Source organism: Netta rufina, assembly GCF_964035555.1.
Source record: "Netta rufina genome assembly, chromosome: 37".
NCBI lineage: Eukaryota > Metazoa > Chordata > Aves > Anseriformes > Anatidae > Netta > Netta rufina.
The window spans coordinates 272,215-292,618 of record NC_140161.1 but is presented as its reverse complement, the minus strand read 5'-3'; the positions used below and the strand labels follow the sequence as shown (position 1 = coordinate 292,618).

The 20,404-nt window shown below is 51.6% G+C and overlaps 1 protein-coding gene across 1 annotated transcript; it reads left to right on the top strand.

Moving 5' to 3' along the window:
- Positions 1–1,568: 1,568 nt before the first annotated feature.
- LOC311220671 (phosphoenolpyruvate carboxykinase [GTP], mitochondrial-like) lies at positions 1,569–18,347 on the top strand. The gene is given in 11 exon segments (XM_084304222.1): positions 1,569–1,691; positions 3,287–3,453; positions 3,456–3,474; positions 5,736–5,920; positions 8,322–8,525; positions 11,108–11,295; positions 13,391–13,553; positions 15,289–15,507; positions 15,584–15,721; positions 15,799–15,894; positions 17,776–18,347. Coding segments are annotated over 11 exon segments (1,875 nt in total). The 5' UTR covers positions 1,569–1,656; the 3' UTR covers positions 18,237–18,347.
- The last annotated feature ends 2,057 nt before the right edge of the window (positions 18,348–20,404 follow it).

Sequence of the window (20,404 nt, the reverse complement as noted above, 5' to 3'; positions counted from 1 at the left end):
GGGCCATTTTGGGGCCATTTTTGACCGTTTTGGGCCATTTTGGGGTATTTGGGGGCATCTGGGGTTGATTTGGGGCCATTTTGGGGCCATTTGGGATTGATTTTGGGTTGATTTGGGTGTACTTGGGGCCATTTGGGGCCATTTTTCACCATTTTGGGCTACTTGGGGCCAGGGAGGGTGGATTTGGGGATTTTTTTGATAAATTTGAAAGTTTTGGGGAAAAAAATGAGAAGTTTTGGAGAATTTTGATATTTTTAGGCCAAACTTTAAGGTTTTGGGGGCGGAATTTGAAATGTTTTGGGAAGATCTTGGAATATTTGGGGGAAATTTCAGGTATTTGGGGGAAAAATTGAGCGTTTTGAGGAGAAAATTGATGTTTTTTGGCAAGTTTTGAGATTTTGGGGGGAAATTTTGAGATTTTGGGGGAGAAATGTAAGGTTTTGTCTGAGAAATCGGAGATTTTGGGGGAGAACTCTGAGATTTTGGGGAGAAATTTCAAAAAAAATTGAGAAATTGGAGAATTCTGAGGCAAAATTTTAGATTTTTTGTCAAAATTTGTTATTTTTTGTCAAAATTTGACGTTTTTGGGCTGAAATCAGAGAAAATCCCCAAACCCTCAGGCCTACCCTCACTAACATCCATTTTTACGTCCGCTAATTATCAAAAATCATTAAAATATTCACATTCATGACGTAATTAATTAATTAATCCATTAATTAGCGCTCTCCTTGACCAACAACCCCCCCATAACACCACCAAACCCTCCTTAATATTCACAAAACCCCGAATTAACATCAATTGACACCCACAGAGTCCATTAATGACCCGTTTCAGTCGAATCGATTAATTATTATTCATAATTACCTCATTAATATGCACAAACGCCGTCACCGCGGCCAAGCCCCGCCCCCTCCCAAAATGGCGGCGCCCCCTTGCCCTCGCGCCACGCCGCCGCGCATGCGCGGTGCCCGCCCTGAAGCTGCCAGCGCGGCGCCGCGCATGCGCAGAGCCTTGCCCTCACCTGCGCGCTGCCCTCACTTCCGCGCACTGCGCATGCGCGCCGCCTTCCCGCCCTTTCCCCCCCCCCTCAGGGTCCTGAGGCGACCCCCGGCTCCGCCATTAGCGCCCCGAGCTTAATTAACCCTCATTAATTAACAAGCGGCTAATTAACCCCGCCGGAAGCAGCCAGGGCAAGCCCGCGGAGGAGAAATAGAGCAAAAAAGGGGGAAAAAAAGGGGGAAAAAAGGTTAAAAAAGGGGAAAATCGAGGGGAAAAAGGGGGTGGGGGCTGCCTGAGGGGGGCACAAAATGGCGGCGGGGCCGCGGCGGCGGCTGCGGGCGGCGAACTCTGAGGTAAAAAATCGCCAAAATCGGCTTTTTTTACAATTTTAAGCCTTTTTGGGTGAGAATCGAGGCTTTTGGACAGTTTGAGGGTGGTTTTGTGTGGGTCGCGTTGGGGTTTTTGAAGGATCGGGGGGGGGTTTAGCGCCCGGGGGTTGGGCTTGGGGGGTCCCCGCCCCCCCCCCCCACACCCATGGGTGCCCCTCCCCCCCCCCCACCCATGGGTGCCACCCGGATCCTGGGGTCCTTCCCCCCCCCCCTCCTACGAGGGGGTAAAAGGGACCCGGGGGGGGGGGGAGGGGGGGCAGAGGCGGAGATGCAGAAAGCGATCGGCTGCCTCAGGGCCTTCGGGTGGGTTTTGGGGGGAAAAAGGGGGATTTGGGGGCTGTAAGGGGGGGGTTTGGGGGAAAAGGGGAGGGTTTGGGGGTTGTAGGGGGTGGTTTGGGGGAAAAAAGGGGGGTTTGGGGGAAAATAGGGGGATTTGGGGGCTGTGTGAGGGGTTTGGGGGGAAGATAGTGGGGATTTGGGGGCTGGGGGGGAGTTTGGGGGAAAAAAGTGGGATTTTGGGGCTGTAGGGGCTGTTTTGGGGGACGACAGTGGGATTTTGGGGCTGTGGGGACGGATTTCATAAGCAGTTTTGGGGGAAAAAGGTGGATTTTGGGGCTGTGTGAGGGGTTTTGGGGGAGAATAGTTGGATTTTGGGGCTGTGTGAGGGGTTTTGGGGGAAAATGGTGGGATTTTGGGGCTTTAGGGGCTATATAGGGTTGTTTTGGGGAGAAATGTGGGGTTTTTGGGGTGCTAAGGGGTTTTTTGGGGGAAGATACGGGGCTTTTGGGGCCATATGGAGCTGTTTTGGGGGCAAATAAGGGTTTTTGGGGGCCATATGGGGTGGTTTTGGGGGCAAATAAAGGGTTTTGGGGGCCATATGGGGTTGTTTTGGGGGCAAATACGGCTTTTTTGGGGCCATATGGGGTCGGGGGGGGGTTATGGGGTTAGGGGGGGTGTTATGGGATTTTGGGGACCTTATGGGGTCGGGGGGGGTTATGGGGGTGATATGGGTTTGGGGGGAGTTAGGGGGGTTTTGGGACCATATGGGGTTATTGGGGGGGGTCTATGGGGTTGGGGGGGTTCTGTGGGGTCGTGGGGGGGGTTATAGGGTCTGGGGGGGAGTCTATAGGTTCTGTGGGGCTGGGGGGGGTTCTATGGGGTCTTGGGGGTGGGGGGGGGGGGGGGGGGGGGGGGGGGGGGGGGGGGGGGGGGGGGGGGGGGGGGGGGGGGGGGGGGGGGGGGGGGGGGGGGGGGGGGGGGGGGGGGGGGGAGGGGAGGGGTCTATGGGGGGAGTCTATGGGGTCTTGGGGCTGTTATAGGGTCGGGGGGGTCTATGGGGTCGAGGGGGGGTCTATGGGGTCTTGAGGGTGCTATAGGGTCTATGGGGTCATGTAGGGAGTTATAGGGTCGGGGGGGAGTCTATGGGGTCTTGGGGGTGTTATAGGGTCTATGGGGTCAGGGGGGTCTGTGGGTGGTCTATGGGGTCATGGGGGGAGTCTGTGGGGTCTTTGGGGTCATGTAGGGAGTTATAGGGTCGGGGGGGGTCTATAGGGTCTTGGGGGTATTATAGGGTCTATGGGGCTGGGGGGGGCTATAAGGGTCAGAGAGGCTCTATAGGGTCGGGGGGGGGGGTTTATAGGGTCGGGGGGGCTCTATAGGGTCGGGGGGGGGTTTATAGGGTCGGGGGGGCTCTATAGGGTCCACCCCCATCCCTGGGGGGGGGGCCGGGCTGTGTCCACGTCCCCCTCGCCCTTTGCCCACTCCCTCAAGGACCAAAGGCCACAGCGGGGGCCTCTGACCTTTCTCCCTTTGCCCAATCCTCTCTTTTTCACCCAAACCCCTCAGCGGGCCTGCCACCCGGGGGGCCTGACCTCCCTTGCCCAGCCTCGCTTTCCGAGGCGGGGGCTGCACGGGGGGGCCCTGGCGGCGCTGCCCCCCCCGGCGCGCGCTTTCGTGGAGGAGGGGGCGAGGCTGTGCCGGCCCCGGGCCCTGCGGCTCTGCGACGGCTCCGAGGAGGAGGGCAGGGAGCTGCTCAGGGGGCTGCAGGACGACGGGACGCTGCTGCCCTCCCCAAGTATGACAACTGGTGAGTTTGGGGGAAAAACGGGGAATTTGGGGCAGAGAGCCCGGAAAAATCTGGGGAAGTCTGACCAAGTTTGGACGAGATACGATGAAGTTTTGGGGAAAATCCTATAAAATATTGGGGAAACCCTATAAAGGGTTTGGGGAAGATCCTATAAAAATTGGGAGAAAATCCCATAAAGGTTTGGGGAATATCCTATAAAGGTTTTGGGAAAATACTATAAAGGTTTGGGGAAAATCCTATAAAAATTGGGAGAAAATCCCACAAAGGTTTGGCAGAAATCCTATAAAAGTTTGGGGAAAATTCTATAAAGATTTGGGGAAAATCCTATAAAGTTTGGGGGATGACCCTATAAAAATTTGGGGGCAATCCTATAAAGGTTTGGGGATGATCCTACAAGAATTGGGGAAAAATCCTATAAAGGTTTGGGGGCGATCCTACAAAATTTTGGGGAAGAAACTGGGAAGTTTGGGGGGGATCCTATAAAGGTTTGGGGGCAGGGAGCTGCTCAGGGGGCTGCAGGACGACGGGACGCTGCTGCCCCTCCCCAAGTATGACAACTGGTGAGTTCTGGGGGAAAAAACGGGGAATTTGGGGCAGAGAGCCCGGAAGAATCTGGGGGAGATGCGGCGAAGTTTGGGCGAGATATGGTGAAGTTTGGGGGAAGATCCTATAAAAATTGGGGGATGATCCTATAAAATACTGGGGAAACCCTATAAAATATTTGGGGAAGATCCCATAAATTTTGGGAAAAATCCTATAAAAGGTTTGGGGAAGATCCTATAAAGGTTTTGGGAAAATACTATAAAGGCTTGGGGAAAATCCTATAAAAATTGGGAGAAAATCCCACAAAGGTTTGGCAGAAATCCTATAAAAGTTTGGGGAAGATCCTGTAAAGGTTTGGGGAAAATCCTACAAAGGTTTGGGGAAAATTCTATAATTTTTAGGGAAAGATCCTATAAAAATTCAGGGGCGATCCTATAAAAATTGGGGGGAAAATCCTATAAAAGTTTGGGCAAGATCCTATAAAATTTGGGGAAACCCTATAAAACATTTGGGGAAGATCCTATAAAAATTGGGATAAAATCCTATAAAGTTTGGGGAAACCCTATAAAAGGTTTGGGGAAGATCCTATAAAAATCAGGGGAAAATCCTATAAAGGTTTGGGGAAGATCCTATAAAAATTCAGGGGCGATCCTATAAAAATTGGGGGAAATACTATAAAAGTTTGGGGGTGATCCTATTGAAATTGGGGAAAATCCCATAAAGTTTGGGGACAATCCCGTTAAAAGTTGGGGGAAGATCCTATAAAGGTATGGGAGAAATCCTATAAAGTTTTGGGGAAAATCCTATAAAATTTTGGGGGCCATCCTATAAAAATTGGGAGAAAACCCTATAAAGTTTGGGGGAAATCCTATAAAAGTTTGGGGGTGATCCTATAAAAACTGGAGGAAAAACCAATAAAAATTTGGGGGAAGAAACTAGGAAGTTTGGGGAAGATCCTATAAGAATTGGGGGAAGATCCTATAAAGTCTGGGGGAAAATCCTCCAAAAATTGGGGGGTGATCCCATAAAAATTGGAGGAAAATCCTATAAAAATTTAGGTTTTTTGGGTTCCCTTTAGGGTTTTGGGGTTTTTGTGTTCCCATTTGGGGTCTTTGTGCCCTGCTTTGGGGCTTTGGGGTTGATTTGGGGTCTTTGGGTTCCCTTTAGGGTTTTGGGGTCTTTGGGTTCCCTTTAGGGTTTTGGGGTCTCTGGGTTTCCCTTTAGGGTTTTGGGTTTCCCTTTAGGGTTTTGGGGTTTCTGGGTTTCCCTTTAGGGTTTTGGGTTTCCCTTTAGGGTTTTGGGGTTTTTGGGTTTCCCTTTAGGGTTTTGGGGTTTCTGGGTTTCCCTTTAGGGTTTTGGGTTTCCCTTTAGGGTTTTGGGTTTCCCTTTAGGGTTTTGGGTTTCCCTTTAGGGTTTTGGGTTTCCCTTTAGGGTTTTGGGGTTTTTGGGTTTCCCTTTAGGTTTTTGGGTTTCCCTATAGGGTTTTGGGGTTTTTGGGTTCCCATTTGTGTTTTGGGGCCCTGCTTTGGGTTTTTGGGGTCTGATTTGGGGTCTTTGGGTTCCCTTTAGGGTTTTGGGGTTTCTGGGTTTCCCTTTAGGGTTTTGGGGTTTTTGGGTTTCCCTTTAGGGTTTTGGGGTTTTTGTGTTCCCATTTGGGTTTCGGGGCCCTGCTTTGGGATTTTGGGGTCTGATTTGGGGTTTTTGGGGTGTGTTCGCAGCTGGCTGGCCCGCACGGACCCGCGGGACGTGGCGCGGGTGGAGAGCCGCACGGTGCTGGTGACGGAGCGGGAGCGGGACGCCGTGCCCCCCCGACCCCAAAACGGGACCCCGCAGCTGGGCAACTGGATGAGCCCCCCCCAGCTGGAGCAGGCCCTACAGCAGCGCTTCCCGGGCTGCATGGAAGGTCAGACCCCAAAACGGGGGGAAATCCTACAAAAATGGGCAAATCCTATAAGGGAGAGAGAAAATCCTATAAAAAAGGCGGACAAATCCTATGAAAAGGGGGGAAATCCTATAAAAAGGGGAGAAATCGTATGGAAAAGGGGGAAATCCTATAAAAAACAGGGAAATCCTATAAAAAACAGGGAAATCCTATAAAGGAAGGGGGAAAAATCCTATAAAAATTGGCAAAAAATCCTATAAAAAAGGGGAGGGGGAAAAATCCTCTAAAATTGGGGACAAATCCTATAAAAAAGAGGGAAAATCCTATAAAAAAGAGGGAAAATCCTATAAAAAAGAGGGAAAATCCTATAAAAAAGAGGGAAAATCCTATAAAATTGGGGAGGGGAATCCTATAAAAAAGGGGGGAGATCCTATAAAGGAAAGGGGGGGGAAATCCTATAAAGAAAAGAGAAATCCTATAAAGGAAGGGGGAAAAAATCCTATAAAAACTGAGAAAAAATCCTATAAGAAAGGGGAGGGGGAAAAATCCTCTAAAATTGGGGACAAATCCTATAAAAAAGGTGGAAAATCCTATAAAAAGGGGGTAAATCCTATAAAAAGGGGGAGAAATCCTATAAAAAGGGGGGAACTCAACTGGATGAGCCCCCCCCAGCTGGAGCAGGCCCTACAGCAGCGCTTCCCGGGCTGCATGGAAGGTCAGACCCCAAAACGGGGGGAAATCCCACAAAAACGGGCAAATCCTGTAAGGGAGAGAGAAAATCCTATAAAAAAGGCGGACAAATCCTATAAAAAGGGGAGAAATCCTATAGAAAAGGGGGAAATCCTATAAAAAACAGGGAAATCCTATAAAAAACAGGGAAATCCTATAAAAAACAGGGAAATCCTATAAAAAACAGGGAAATCCTATAAAAAACAGGGAAATCCTATAAAGGAAGGGGGAAAAATCCTATAAAAATTGGCAAAAAATCCTATAAAAAAGGGGAGGGGGAAAAATCCTCTAAAATTGGGGACAAATCCTATAAAAAAGAGGGAAAATCCTATAAAAAAGAGGGAAAATCCTATAAAAAAGAGGGAAAATCCTATAAAAAAGAGCGAAAATCCTATAAAATTGGGGAGGGGAATCCTATAAAAAAGGGGGGAGATCCTATAAAGGAAAGGGGGGGGAAATCCTATAAAGAAAAGAGAAATCCTATAAAGGAAGGGGGAAAAAATCCTATAAAAACTGAGAAAAAATCCTATAAGAAAGGGGAGGGGGAAAAATCCTCTAAAAATTGGGGACAAATCCTATAAAAAAGGTGGAAAATCCTATAAAAAGGGGGTAAATCCTATAAAAAGGGGGAGAAATCCTATAAAAAGGGGGGAACTCAACTGGATGAGCCCCCCCCAGCTGGAGCAGGCCCTACAGCAGCGCTTCCCGGGCTGCATGGAAGGTCAGACCCCAAAACGGGGGGAAATCCTACAAAAATGGGCAAATCCTATAAGGCAGGGGAGAGAAATCCTATAAAAAAGGCGGACAAATCCTATGAAAAGGGGGGAAATCCTATAAAAAGGGGAGAAATCATATGGAAAAGGGGGAAATCCTATAAAAAACAGGGAAATCCTATAAAAAACAGGGAAATCCTATAAAGGAAGAGGGAAAAATCCTATAAAAATTGGCAAAAAATCCTATCAAAAAGGGGAAGGGGGAAAAATCCTATGAAAAGGGGGCAAAATCCTATAAAAGGATTCTTTCTTCCTCAGCCTTCTTGGGGTCTTCAACTCATCCCTTTTTGGGGTCTCCTTCCTCACCCTTTTTGGGGTCTTCAACCTATTTTGGGGTTTTCGTCCTCAACCTCTTTGGGGTTGTCTTCTTCAACCTTTTTTTAGGGTCTTTTTCAACCTTTTTGGGGTCTTCTTCTGCAACCTTTTTTTTTTGGGTCTCCAACCCTTTTTGAGCTCTCCTTTTTGGGGTCTTCCTCACCCTTTTTGGGGTCTCCAACCCTTTTTTTGGGGTCTCCTTTTTGGGGTCTCCCTGCCTTCAATTCGATGTTTTTTTGGGGTCTCCACATCTCCTCCTCTCTCAACCTTTTTTTGGGGTCTTCTTCACCCTTTTTGGGCTCTCCTTTTTAGGCTCTCCTTCCTCACCCTTTTTAGGCTCTCCAACCCTTTTTGGGGTCTCCTTTTTGGGGTCTTCTCCAACCCTTTTTGGGGTCTCCATGTCTGGTTCCTCAACTCTTTTTGGGGTCTTCTTCCTCAGCCTTTTCTGGGGTCTTCTTCAACCTTTTTTTTGGGGTCTTCTTCAACCTGTTTTGAGCTCTCCTTTTTGGGGTCTTCTCCAACCTTTTTTGGGGTCTTCCTCTCCCTCTTTTTGGGGTCTCCAACCTCTTTTTGGGGTCTCCAACCCCTGTTTTGGGGTCCCGCAGGCCGCACCATGTACATCATCCCCTTCAGCATGGGCCCCCCCTCGTCGCCGCTGGCCAAGGCGGGCGTGCAGCTCACCGACTCGCCCTACGTCGTGGCCTCCATGCGCATCATGACCCGCGTGGGCCACCAGATCTTCCCCTCGCTGGCCGCCGGCGACTTCGTCCGCTGCCTCCACTCCGTCGGACGGCCCCTGCCGCTGCGAGGTGAGCCCCCAAAACCCCCAAAACGCCCCGAAACGCCCAAAAACGCCCAAGGAACGCTCAAAAACGCTCAAAAACGCCCAAGAAACGCTCAAAAACGCCCAAGAAACACCCAAAAACGCGCCCAAAACACCCAAAAACGCGCAAAAATGTCCCAAAAACACCCATAAAAGTGCAAAAACGCTCAAAAATGCCCAAAAAACACCCAAGAAACGCCCAAAAACACACAGAAACACCCAAGAAATGCCCCAAAACGCGCAAAAATGCCCAAGAAGCACCCAAAAACGCCCAAGAAACACCCAAAAACGCCCCCAAAACATCCATAAACACGCAAAAACGTCCCAAAAACACCCATAAATGCACTAAACCACTCAAAAATGCCCAAAAAACGCTCAAAAACGCCCAAGAAACGCCCCAAAACGCACAAAAATGCCCAAGAAACGCCCAAGAAACCCTCCAATACGCCCAAGAAACACCCAAAAACGCCCCCAAAACACCCAAAAACACTCAAAAACGCCCCCAAAATACCCATAAACGCACAAAAACACCCAAGAAACGCCCCAAAACACACAAAAACGCCCAAGAAACTCTCAAAAACACCCCAAAACGCCAAAGAAACACCCAAAAGCACGCAGAAACGCCCCAGAAACTCCCTGAAGTGCCCCAAAACACCCCAAAATGACCCCAAAAGCAAAAGCCCCCAAAATCGCTGAATTTTCCCCCCAAATTTTTCTCTTTTTTCGCAGAGCCCCTTGTCAACGGGTGGCCCTGCGACCCGGAGCGCACCCTGGTGGCCCCATACCCCCCAAAACACCCCAAAACACCCCAAAACCCTCAAAAAACTCACAAAAAAGCGCAAAAAAAAAAGCCAAAAAAAAGCAAAAACCACTAAAAACCCCTCTTTTCGCCCCAAAACTTGACTCCCTTTTTTTTTTTTGGCTGAACCTTTGGTCAACAGGTGGCCCCATTAGGACTTTGGTGGCCCCAAAACTGCCTAAAACACCCCAAAACTCCCCCAAAAAAACGCAAAAGCCACAAAAACAAACAAACAAAAAACCCGCAAAAATCCCAAAAACGCCTGAATTCGCCCCAAAAATTGTTTTATTTTTTTACGGAACTCTGGGTTAATGGGTGGCTCTGTGAGGACCTTGGTGGCCCCAAAACCCCCTAAAACACCCAAAAACCCCCCAAAACCCTCAAAAAACTCACAAAAAAGCGCAAAAAAAAGCCAAAAAAACACAAAAAGCCCCAAAAACCCTTAAATTCACCCCAAAACCTGTTCTCTTTTTTGGCAGAGCCCCTTGTCAACGGGTGGCCCTGCGACCCGGAGCGCACCCTGGTGGCCCCATACCCCCCTAAAACACCCCAAAACCCCGCAAAACTCACAAAAAAATCACAAAAAAGCGCAAAAAAAAGCCAAAAAAAAGCAAAAACCACTAAAAACCCCTCTTTTCGCCCCAAAACTTGACTCCCTTTTTTTTTTTTGGCAGAACCTTTGGTCAACAGGTGGCCCCATGAGGACTTTGGTGGCCCCAAAACCCCCTAAAACACCCCAAACCTCCCCCAAAAAAACGCAAAAGCCACAAAAACAAACAAACAAAAAAAAAAAAACCGCAAAAATCCCAAAAACGCCTGAATTCGCCCCAAAAATTGTTTTCTTTTTTTACGGAACCCTGGGTTAATGGGTGGCTCTGTGAGGACCTTGGTGGCCCCAAAACCCCCTAAAACACCCAAAAACCCCCCAAAACCCTCAAAAAACTCACAAAAAAAGCCAAAAAAAAGCAAAAAACCCCAAATCACCTGAATTTTCCCCAAAACCTGTTCTCTTTTTTCGCAGAGCCCCTTGTCAACGGGTGGCCCTGCGACCCGGAGCGCACCCTGGTGGCCCCATACCCCCCTAAAACACCCCAAAACCCCCCAAAACCCTCAAAAAACTCACAAAAAAGCGCAAAAAAAAGCCAAAAAAAACAAAAAGCCCCAAAAACCCCTAAATTCACCCCAAAAACTCTTCTTTTTTTGGCAGAGCCCCTGGTGAACGGGTGGCCCTGCGACCCGGAGCGCACCCTGGTGGCCCCATACCCCCCTAAAACACCCCAAAACCCCGCAAAACTCACAAAAAACTCAAAAAAAGCGCAAAAAAAAAGCCAAAAAAACACAAAAAGCCCCAAAACCCCCTAAATTCACCCCAAAACTGTTCTCTTTTTTGGCAGAGCCCCTTGTCAACGGGTGGCCCTGCGACCCGGAGCGCACGCTGGTGGCCCCATACCCTTCTAAAACACCCCAAAACCCCGCAAAACTCACAAAAAACTCAAAAAAAGCGCAAAAAAAAAGCCAAAAAAAACACAAAAAGCCCCAAAACCCCCTAAATTCACCCCAAAACTGTTCTCTTTTTTGGCAGAGCCCCTTGTCAACGGGTGGCCCTGCGACCCGGAGCGCACGCTGGTGGCCCCATACCCTTCTAAAACACCCCAAAACCCCGCAAAACTCACAAAAAACTCAAAAAAAGCGCAAAAAAAAGCCAAAAAAAACACAAAAAGCCCCAAAACCCCCTAAATTCACCCCAAAACTGTTCTCTTTTTTGGCAGAGCCCCTTGTCAACGGGTGGCCCTGCGACCCGGAGCGCACGCTGGTGGCCCACGTCCCCGCCGAGCGCCGCATCGCGTCCTTCGGCAGCGGCTACGGGGGCAACTCGCTGCTGGGCAAGAAGTGCTTCGCCCTGCGCATCGCCTCCCGCATGGCCCGCGACGAGGGCTGGCTGGCCGAGCACATGCTGGTGGGGGGCGTTTTTGGGGGGAAATCAGGCGGGTTTGGGTCTTTTTGAGGATCTGGGTTGATTTCGGGGCGGTTTGGAGGTGTTTTGGGGTCTTCGTTGGGTTGCGTTGGGTTGTGTTGGGTTTCCGTTGGGTTTTATTGTCGTTGGGAGTGGATTTTGGGATTTGGAGAAGATCAGGTGAGTTTAGGTTTTTTTTGGGGGTGAAATCATGGGATTTGGGTTTTTTTTGAGGATCTGGGTTGATTTTGGGATGGTTTTGAGGTGTTTTGGGGTTTCCGTTGGGTTTCCGTTGGGTTTCGTTGGGTTGCGTTGGGTTCCGTTGGCTTTTATTGTCGTTGGGAGTGGATTTTGGGATTTGGAGAAGATCAGGTGAGTTTAGTTTTTTTTTTTGGGGTGAAATCATGGGATTTGGGGTTTTTTTGAGGATCTGGGTCGGTTTTGGGGTTGTTTTGGGGTCTTCGTTGGGTTGCGTTGGGTTTCTGTTGGGTTTCGTTGGGTTTTATTGTCGTTGGGAGTGGACTTCGGGTTTTGGAGAAGATCAGGTGAGTTTAGGAGTTTTTTTGGGGTGAAATCATGGGATTTGTTTTTTTTTTTTTGAGGATCTGGGTCGGTTTTGGGGCGGTTTTGAGGTGTTTTGGGGTCTCTGTTGGGTTTCCGTTGGGTTTTGTTGGATTTGTTGGGTTTCCGTTGGGTTTTATGGTGGTTGGGAGTGGACTTCGGGATTTGGAGAACATCAGGTAGGTTTAAGGGCTTTTTTGGGGTGAAATCATGTGATTTTGGGTCTTTTTTGAGGATCCGGGTTGATTTCGGGGTGGTTTTGAAGTTTTTGGGGCCATTTCTGGTGGATTTGGGGTTCTGGGGGTGGCTTTGGGGCCATTTCTGGTGGATTTGGGGCCAGTTTTGGTGGATTTGGGTTTCTGGGGGTGGATTTGGGGCTGTTTTGGGTGAATTTGAGCTTCTGGGGGTGGATTTGGGGCTGTTTCGGGTGGCTTTGGGGCCATTTCTGGTGGCTTTTGGCTTCTGGGGGGTGGATTTGGGGCCATTTCTGGTGGATTTGGGGTTCTGGGGGTGGCTTTTGGGCCATTTCTGGTGGATTTGGGTCCGTTTCTGCTGGATTTGGGGCCATTTCTGTTGGATTTTGGGTTCTGGGGGGTGGATTTGGGGCCGTTTCTGCTGGATTTGGGGCCGTTTTGGGTGTCTTTGGGACCATTCCTGCTGCCTTTGTGCTTCTGGGGTTGGCTTTGGGGCCATTTCTGGTGTCCTTGGGCTTCTGGGGGGTGGATTTGGGGCCATTTCTTCTCGCTTTGGGGCCGTTTTGGGTGTCTTTGGGGCCGTTTTTTGCGGATTTGGCTTCTGGGTTTGCCTTTGGGGCCATTTCTGGTGCCTTTGGGGTTCTGGGGGGTGGATTTGGGGCCGTTTCTGGTGCCTTTGTGTTTCTGGGGTTGGCTTTGGGGCCATTTCTGGTGTCTTTGGGCTTCTGGGGGGTGGATTTGGGGCCATTTCTGGTGAATTTGGGTTTCTGGGGGGTGGCTTTGGGGCTGTTTCTGGTGGCTTTGGGCTTCTGGGGGGTGGATTTGGGGCCATTTCTTGTGGATTTGGGGTTCTGGGGGTGGCTTTGGGGCCGTTTTGGGTGGCTTTAGGTCCATTTTGGGTGTCCTTGGGCTTCTGGGGGTGGATTTGGGGCCGTTTCTGGTGAATTTGGGGCCATTTCTGGTGAATTTGGGGCCATTTCTGGTGAATTTGGGCTTCTGGGGGGTGGATTTGGGGCCATTTCTGGTGCCTTTAGGCTTCTGGGGTTGGCTTTGGGGCCATTTCTGGTGTCTTTGGGCTTTTGGGGGGTGGATTTGAGGCCATTTCTGGTGCCTTTAGGCTTCTGGGGTTGGCTTTGGGGCCATTTTGGGTGGCTTTGGGCTTCTGGGGGGTGGATTTGGGGCCATTTCTTCTCGCTTTGGGGCCGTTTTGGGTGCCTTTGGGGCCGTTTTTTGCGGATTTGGCTCCTGGGGTTGCCTTTGGGGCCATTTCAGGCGCCTTTGGGGTTCTTTGGGGTGCCCCCCGCGGTCTTGTCCACCCTCCCCACCCCCCCCCGACCCCACAGATTTTGGGGGTGACGTCCCCCAGCGGCCGGAAGCGTTATATGGCCGCCGCCTTCCCCAGCGCCTGCGGCAAGACCAACTTGGCCATGATGACCCCGGCCCTGCCCGGCTGGCGCGTCCACTGCGTGGGCGACGACATCGCCTGGATGAAGTTCGACGCCCAAGGTGGGGGCTGCTTCTGCACTGGGCTGGCTTTTGGGGTCCTTTGGCTGGGTTTTTGTTTCAAAAATATTCAAAAATTGGGGTTTTCGGAACTCAAAAAACCCCAAAAGTTCCATTTTTGATGTCGTGATGTTGGTGGATCTCCGTATTTTCGTTCTTCTTGGACGTCCTCTTCATAAAAACTATGTTTTATTGGGTCTTCTTGGACGTCCTCTTCATGAAGACCATGGGTTTTGGGGTCTTTTGGGTGTTTTTTTTCATAAAGACCACAAAAATTTGGGTTTTTGGACCTCAAAAACCCCAAAAGTTCCATCTTCGGTGTCTTGAAGTTGGTGGATCTCCGTATTTTGGTTCTTCTTGGTCGTCCTCTTCATAAAAATCATGTTTTATTGGGTCTTCTTGGACGTCCTCTTCATGAAGACCATGGGTTTTGGGGTCTTTTGGGTGTTTTTTTAATTAAAAACCTAGATATTTGGGTTTTTGGACCTCAGAAACCCCAAAACTTACATTTCTGATGTCCCCAACTTGGTGGATCTCCGTATTTTGGTTCTTCTTGGTCATCGTCTTCATGATGACCATAGGTTTTTGGGGTCTTCTTGGTCGTCCTCTTCATGAAGACCATGGGTTTTGGGGTTTTTGGGTCATCTTCATGAAGACCATGGCTTTTTGGGTCTTCTTCGTGATCTTCTTCATGAAGATCATGGATTTTGGGGTTTTTGGGTCATCTCCTTCACGAATATCACGTTTTTTTGGGTCTTTTTGGCCGTCCTCTTCATGAAGATCTTGTTTTTTGGGTTTTCTTGGTCATCTTCTTCACGACAACCATGAATTTTTGGGTTTTTGGGTCATCTCCTTCACGAAGACCATGTTTTTTTGGGTCTTCTTGGTCATCCTCTTCACAACAACCACGAATTTTTGTTTTTTTGGGTCATCTCCTTCCCAAATATCACATTTTTTTTGGTTCTTTTTGGTCGTCCTCTTCATGAATATCTTGTGTTTTGGGTTTTCTTGGTCGTCTTCTTCACGACAACCATGAATTTTTGTGTTTTTGGGTCATCTTCTTCACGAATATCATGTTTTTTTGGGTCTTCTTGGTCATCCTCTTCACAACAACCACGAATTTTTGTTTTTTTGGGTCATCTCCTTCCCAAATATCACCTTTTTTTGGTTCTTTTTGGTCGTCCTCTTCATGAATATCTTGTTTTTTGGGTTTTCTTGGTCATCTTCTTAACAACAACCATGAATTTTTGGGTTTTTGGGTCATCTCCTTCCCAAATATCATGTTTTTTTGGGTCTTCTTGGTCGTCCTCTTCATGGAGATGATGGTTTTTTGGGTTTTTGGCTCATCTCCTTCATAATGACCATGTTTTTTTGGTTCTTCTTGGTCATCCTCTTCATGAAGACCATGGATTTTTGTTTTTTTGGGTCATCTTCTTCCCAAATATCATGTTTTTTTGGGTTTTCTTGGCCGTCCTCTTCACAACAACCATGAATTTTTGGGTTTTTGGGTCATCTTCTTCCCAAATATCATGTTTTTTTGGTTCTTCTTGGCCGTCCTCTTCACGACAACCATGAATTTTTGTTTTTTTGGCTCATCTCCTTCCGGAATACCGCATTTTTTTGCTTCTTCTTGGCCGTCCTCTTCCCAAACACCCCAATTTTTCACTTCTCTCCTTATTTTTTTTTTCAAATTTTTTCTCCTTTTCCTCATTTTTCTCCTACCATGTCCCCCCCGCAGGTCGCCTGCGGGCCATCAACCCCGAACGCGGCTTCTTCGGGGTGGCCCCGGGGACGTCGGCCAAGACCAACCCCAACGCCATGGCCACCATCGCGCGCAACACCATCTTCACCAACGTCGGCCACACCAGCGACGGCGGCGTCTACTGGGAGGGCCTCGACCAATCCCCGCCCTCGGGCGTCACCCTCACCTCCTGGTTGGGCCAACCGTGGTCGCCGGGTAAGCCCCGCCCACTCTTTTTCCATCGTTTCTCCTTTTCGCTCCCGTTCACGGCGTTTTCTGCCCCAAAATTTAGGCGACCCCCAACCCTGCGCCCACCCCAACTCCCGCTTCTGCGCGCCGGCCCACCAGTGTCCCATCATGGACCCGGCCTGGGAGGACCCCGAGGGCGTCCCCATCGACGCCATCATCTTCGGGGGGCGGAGACCGGAAGGTAAGCCCCGCCCCCTCGGGCTCACCCCATTGGTGGAGCCCTGATGACGTCATCGTTGCGTCATCGCCGCCCCCCAGGGGTGCCGCTGGTCTACGAGGCCTTCAACTGGCGCCACGGGGTCTTCGTGGGGAGCGCCATGAGGAGCGAGGCCACCGCCGCCGCCGAGCACAAGGGTAGGTCCTCCGAGGCTTCTGATTGGTCCTCCCCGGCTCCTCCAGGCTCCTCATTGGTCCCCCGAGCTCTTCCCGGCCCCTCATTGGCTCCCCGAGCTCCTCCCGTTGCGTTGGCGGCGCCAACGGCGTCGACGCCGGAACGGGGCTGCGCCGCCCCCGATGGGTGGCCACCTGCCCCAGAGCTCCAGGTTTCCGCCCAAAATGCCCCAAAACCACCCGAAATGGTAAAGCGCACCCCCTAGACTCCATAATGACGTTTGATGACGTCATCGCCCTCTCCGCCAATCCCATAATGACCTCTTTTTACCCCAAAATGATGTTCTACTACCCTATAAGGATGTCCACCAAATTTCTAACTCCCCCTTTTGACTTAAAGACCCCAAAACCACCCAAAATGATAAAACACCCCCCTGAGACCCCATAATGACGTTTGATGACATCATCACCCTCTCGCCCAATCCCATAATGACCTCTTTTTACCCCAAAATGATGTTCTACCACCTAATAACGATATCCACCAACCCTACGACGCCGTCTTTTGACTTAAAGACCCCAAAATGCCCCAAAATGATAAAATCGCACCCCGAGACCCCGTAACGATGTCTGATGACGTCATCACCCTCTCGACCAATCCCCTAATGACCTCTTTTTACCCCAAAATGATGTTCTACCACCTAATAACGATATCCACCAACCCTACGACGCCATCTTTTGACTTAAAGACCCCAAAATGCCCCAAAATGATAAAACACCCCCCTGAGACCCCATAACGATGTCTGATGACGTCATCAACTTCTCAACCAATCCCGTACCTCCATCTTTTAACCCTTTAATGACCTTTTACCACCCTACATGGGTGTCCACCAAGTTTCTAACTCCCCCTTTCGACTTAAAGACCCCAAAACGACCCAAAATGATAAAACACCCCCCCGAGGACTCCATAATGACGTCCGATGACATCATCACCCTCTCGACCAATCCCGTAGCTCCATTTTTTAACCCTTTAATGACCTTCTACCACCTAAAAACGATGTCCACCAAATTTCTACCTCCACCTTTTGACTTAAAGACCCCAAAACCACCCAAAATGATAAAACACCCCCCCGAGACCCCATAACGACGTCTGATGACGTCACCACCCTCTCGCCCAATCCCATAATGACCTCTTTTTACCCCAAAATGATGTTCTGCCACCTAATAACAATATCCACCAACCCTATGACGCCACCTTTCAACTTAAAGACCCCAAAACCACCCAAAATCATAAAACGCCCTCCCTAGACTCCATAATGACATTTGATGACGTCATCAACTTCTCGACCAATCCCGTAGCTCCATCTTTTAACCCTTTAATGACCTTCTACCACCCTACATGGGTGTCCACCAATTTTCTTACTCCACCTTTCGACTTAAAGACCCCAAAACGACCCAAAATGATAAAACACCCCCCAGAGACCCCATAACAACGTCTGATGATGTCATCACCCTCTCGACCAATCCCATAACGACCTCTTTTTACCCCAAAATGATGTTCTACTACCCTATAAGGATGTCCACCAATCCTATGACGCCGTCTTTTGACTTAAAGACCCCAAAACGACCCAAAATGATAAAACACCCCCCCGAGACCCCATAATGATGTCTGATGACGTCATCCACTTCTCAACCAATCCCGTAGCTCCATCTTTTAACCCTTGAATGACCTTCTACCACCTAAAAACGATGTCCACCAAATTTCTACCTCCACCTTTTGACTTAAAGACCCCAAAACGACCCAAAATGATAAAACACCCCCCCGAGACCCCATAATGACATCTGATGACGTCACCACCCTCTCGCCCAATCCCCTGTCCCCCCCCCCTCTTTTTTAACCAATCGCAGGCGGCCGCATCCTCCACGACCCCTTCGCCATGCGCCCCTTCTTCGGCTACAACGCCGGCCACTACCTGGCCCACTGGTTGGCCATGGGCGAGCGGGCGGGGGCCCGCCTGCCCCGCCTCTTCCACGTCAATTGGTTCCTGCGGGACCCCGCCCACCCGCGTCACTTCCTGTGGCCGGGTTTCGGCCACAACGCCCGCGTCCTGGCCTGGATTTTCGGCCGGGTGGAAGGAGAAGACAGCGCCCAAGCCACCCCCGTGGGGTGGGTGCCCCGCGAGGGGGCCCTGGACCTGCGGGGGCTCCCCGGGGTGGCCCACGGGGACCTCTTCCAGGTGCGCAAGGAATTCTGGGAGAAGGAGGCCCGCGAGCTGCGCGCCTACTACGAGGAGAATTTCGGCGAGGATCTGCCCCGCGAGGTCATGGCCGAGCTGGAGGCGCTGGAGGGGAGGCTGAAGAAGATGTAGGAGGCGGTTGGCTACCGGATTCGGGGGGTTGGCTACCAAGAAACGGCGGTCGAAGGGGTTGGCGGCCATCTTGGAGGCATAAAATGGCGGTTGGCCGCTTGGTTGACCTTCGTCAAGTGGTGGGCGTGGTCTTTGTTGATCATCTCAAGATGGTGGCCATCATCAAATGGTGGTCGGGGGTTGTGGCTACCGTTTTTGGGGGGTTGGCTACCAAAAAAATGGCCGCCGGGGTGGTTGGCGGCCATTTTGGGTGGTATAAAGTCATCAAATGGTGGGCGGGCTCTTGGTTGACCTTTGTCAAGTGGTGGGCGTGGTCTTTGTTGAGCAACAAAGATGGTGGCCATCATGAAATGGTGGTCACGGGGTGGTGGCTACCATTTTTGGGGGATTGGCTACCAAAAAAATGGCCGTCAGGGTGGTTGGCGGCCATCTTGAACGGTAGAAGGTCATCAAATGGTGGGCGCGGGCTCTTCGTTGACCATCTCAAGATGGTTGAGGTCAACGTGGTTGGCTGAACGGTGCAAGATGGTGGCCGTGGGGGTGGTGGCTACCATTTTCGGGGTCGTGGCTACCAAAAAAATGGCCGTCGGGGTGGTTGGCGGCCATCTTGGGGGGTAGAAAGTTATCAAATGGTGGGCGGGCTCTTGGTTGGGCAACGCAAGATGGTGGCCATCAAGTTGGGTGGGTGGCCATCTTGAAATGGTGGTCAGGGGGTGGTGGCTACCATCTTTAGGGGGTTGGCTGCCAAAAAAATGGCCGCCGGGGTGGTTGGTGGCCATCTTGGATGCCTGGCGGCCATCTTGGCAGTCGGCCATCTTGGTTGGTGGCCATCTTGGCTGGTAGACCTCCACCCATTGGTGGCCACCAGCTTGAGTGGCCACCATCTTGAGGGTGTTGGCTACCAGGAAGTGCCTGGCGGCCATCTTGGTTGCCTGGTGGCCATCTTGGCTGGCGGCCATCTTGGCTGGTGGCCATCTTGGGAGCTTGGCAGCCATATTGGCTTCTCGGTGGCCCCAAGGTGGTGGCCACCCATAGTGGGGGAGGGGTTGGGCGACCCGGTGGCCATCTTGGTTGCCACCTTCCCATCACGGCGGCCATCTTGTTGTCACGTGACCCTCGCTCTACATCCCCATTGGCTGCCTGAAATCCTGGCTTCTCCACCTGCCTCCTGATTGGCTGGCGGCTCCACCCTCCCTCCTGATTGGCTGCCCGCCTCCCTATTGGCTGTGGGACGCCCCCTGGCGGCCATCTTTGCTGACGTCACTTCCTGTCTGGCCCCTCCCTCCCCATTGGCCCAAAAACCCAGCCCCAGGCTCCCATTGGCCGCTCCCCTGAGCTCATTGGCTAACCGCAGCCCCCCGTTGCCCCGCCCACGTGACCCCCTCAGCCAATCCCCGCCCCCCAACGCCCCACCCCCTCCCCCAGCCAATCAGCAGCCACTTCCTGGATCCAAGCTTGCTTCCCATTGGCTGCCGCGCGCCCCGCCCCCCTCCCGCCCCTGATTGGCTGCCCTCGGGCTGACCTCGCTCTCTGCTCCCCCATTGGCTGCTTCCCCAGCCGCAAGCCCCGCCCCCGGGGGCTCAACGGAGCAATAAAACCAACCCGGAAGTGTCCCGGATGTGACGTCACCGCCGCACTGTGCCCTTCCGCGTTCTCCCAAGGGCGCGGGCGGGGCCCCGCCCACCACGTGACCCCCTGCAGCCAATCAGCGCGCGGCTCCCCTCAGCCAATCGGCACCACCCGCGCGGCGCCCAATCAGCGCGCTCCTCTCCGTCCCCGCCCCTTTTTTCCCCTTTAAGCCCCGCCCACTTCCGCCCTCGCGGCGTAAACAACCCGCGGACACCGAGGTGAGGGGAGGGGGCGGGGGCGCCTCCTGATTGGCCCAGCGGCTCCACCGCGCGCTTCCTGATTGGCTGCGTGGCGAGGGGGGGGCGGTGCCGCAGCCCCCAGCCCCACGTGGGGCCTTTAGGCGGGGGGGGGGGGGGGCGCTGCGCGGCTTCCTATTGGCTGCCGCGGCGCGGGGGTTGCCATGGTTACCCAATAGGGGAGGGGGGGAGCGCGGTTGCTATGGTTACCGGGTAGGGGCGGGGGGAGCGCGGTTGCCATGGCGACGGGGGGAGGCTGCTCTTAAAGGGGCCGCGCACAATTGGGAGGGGAAGGGGGGGGGG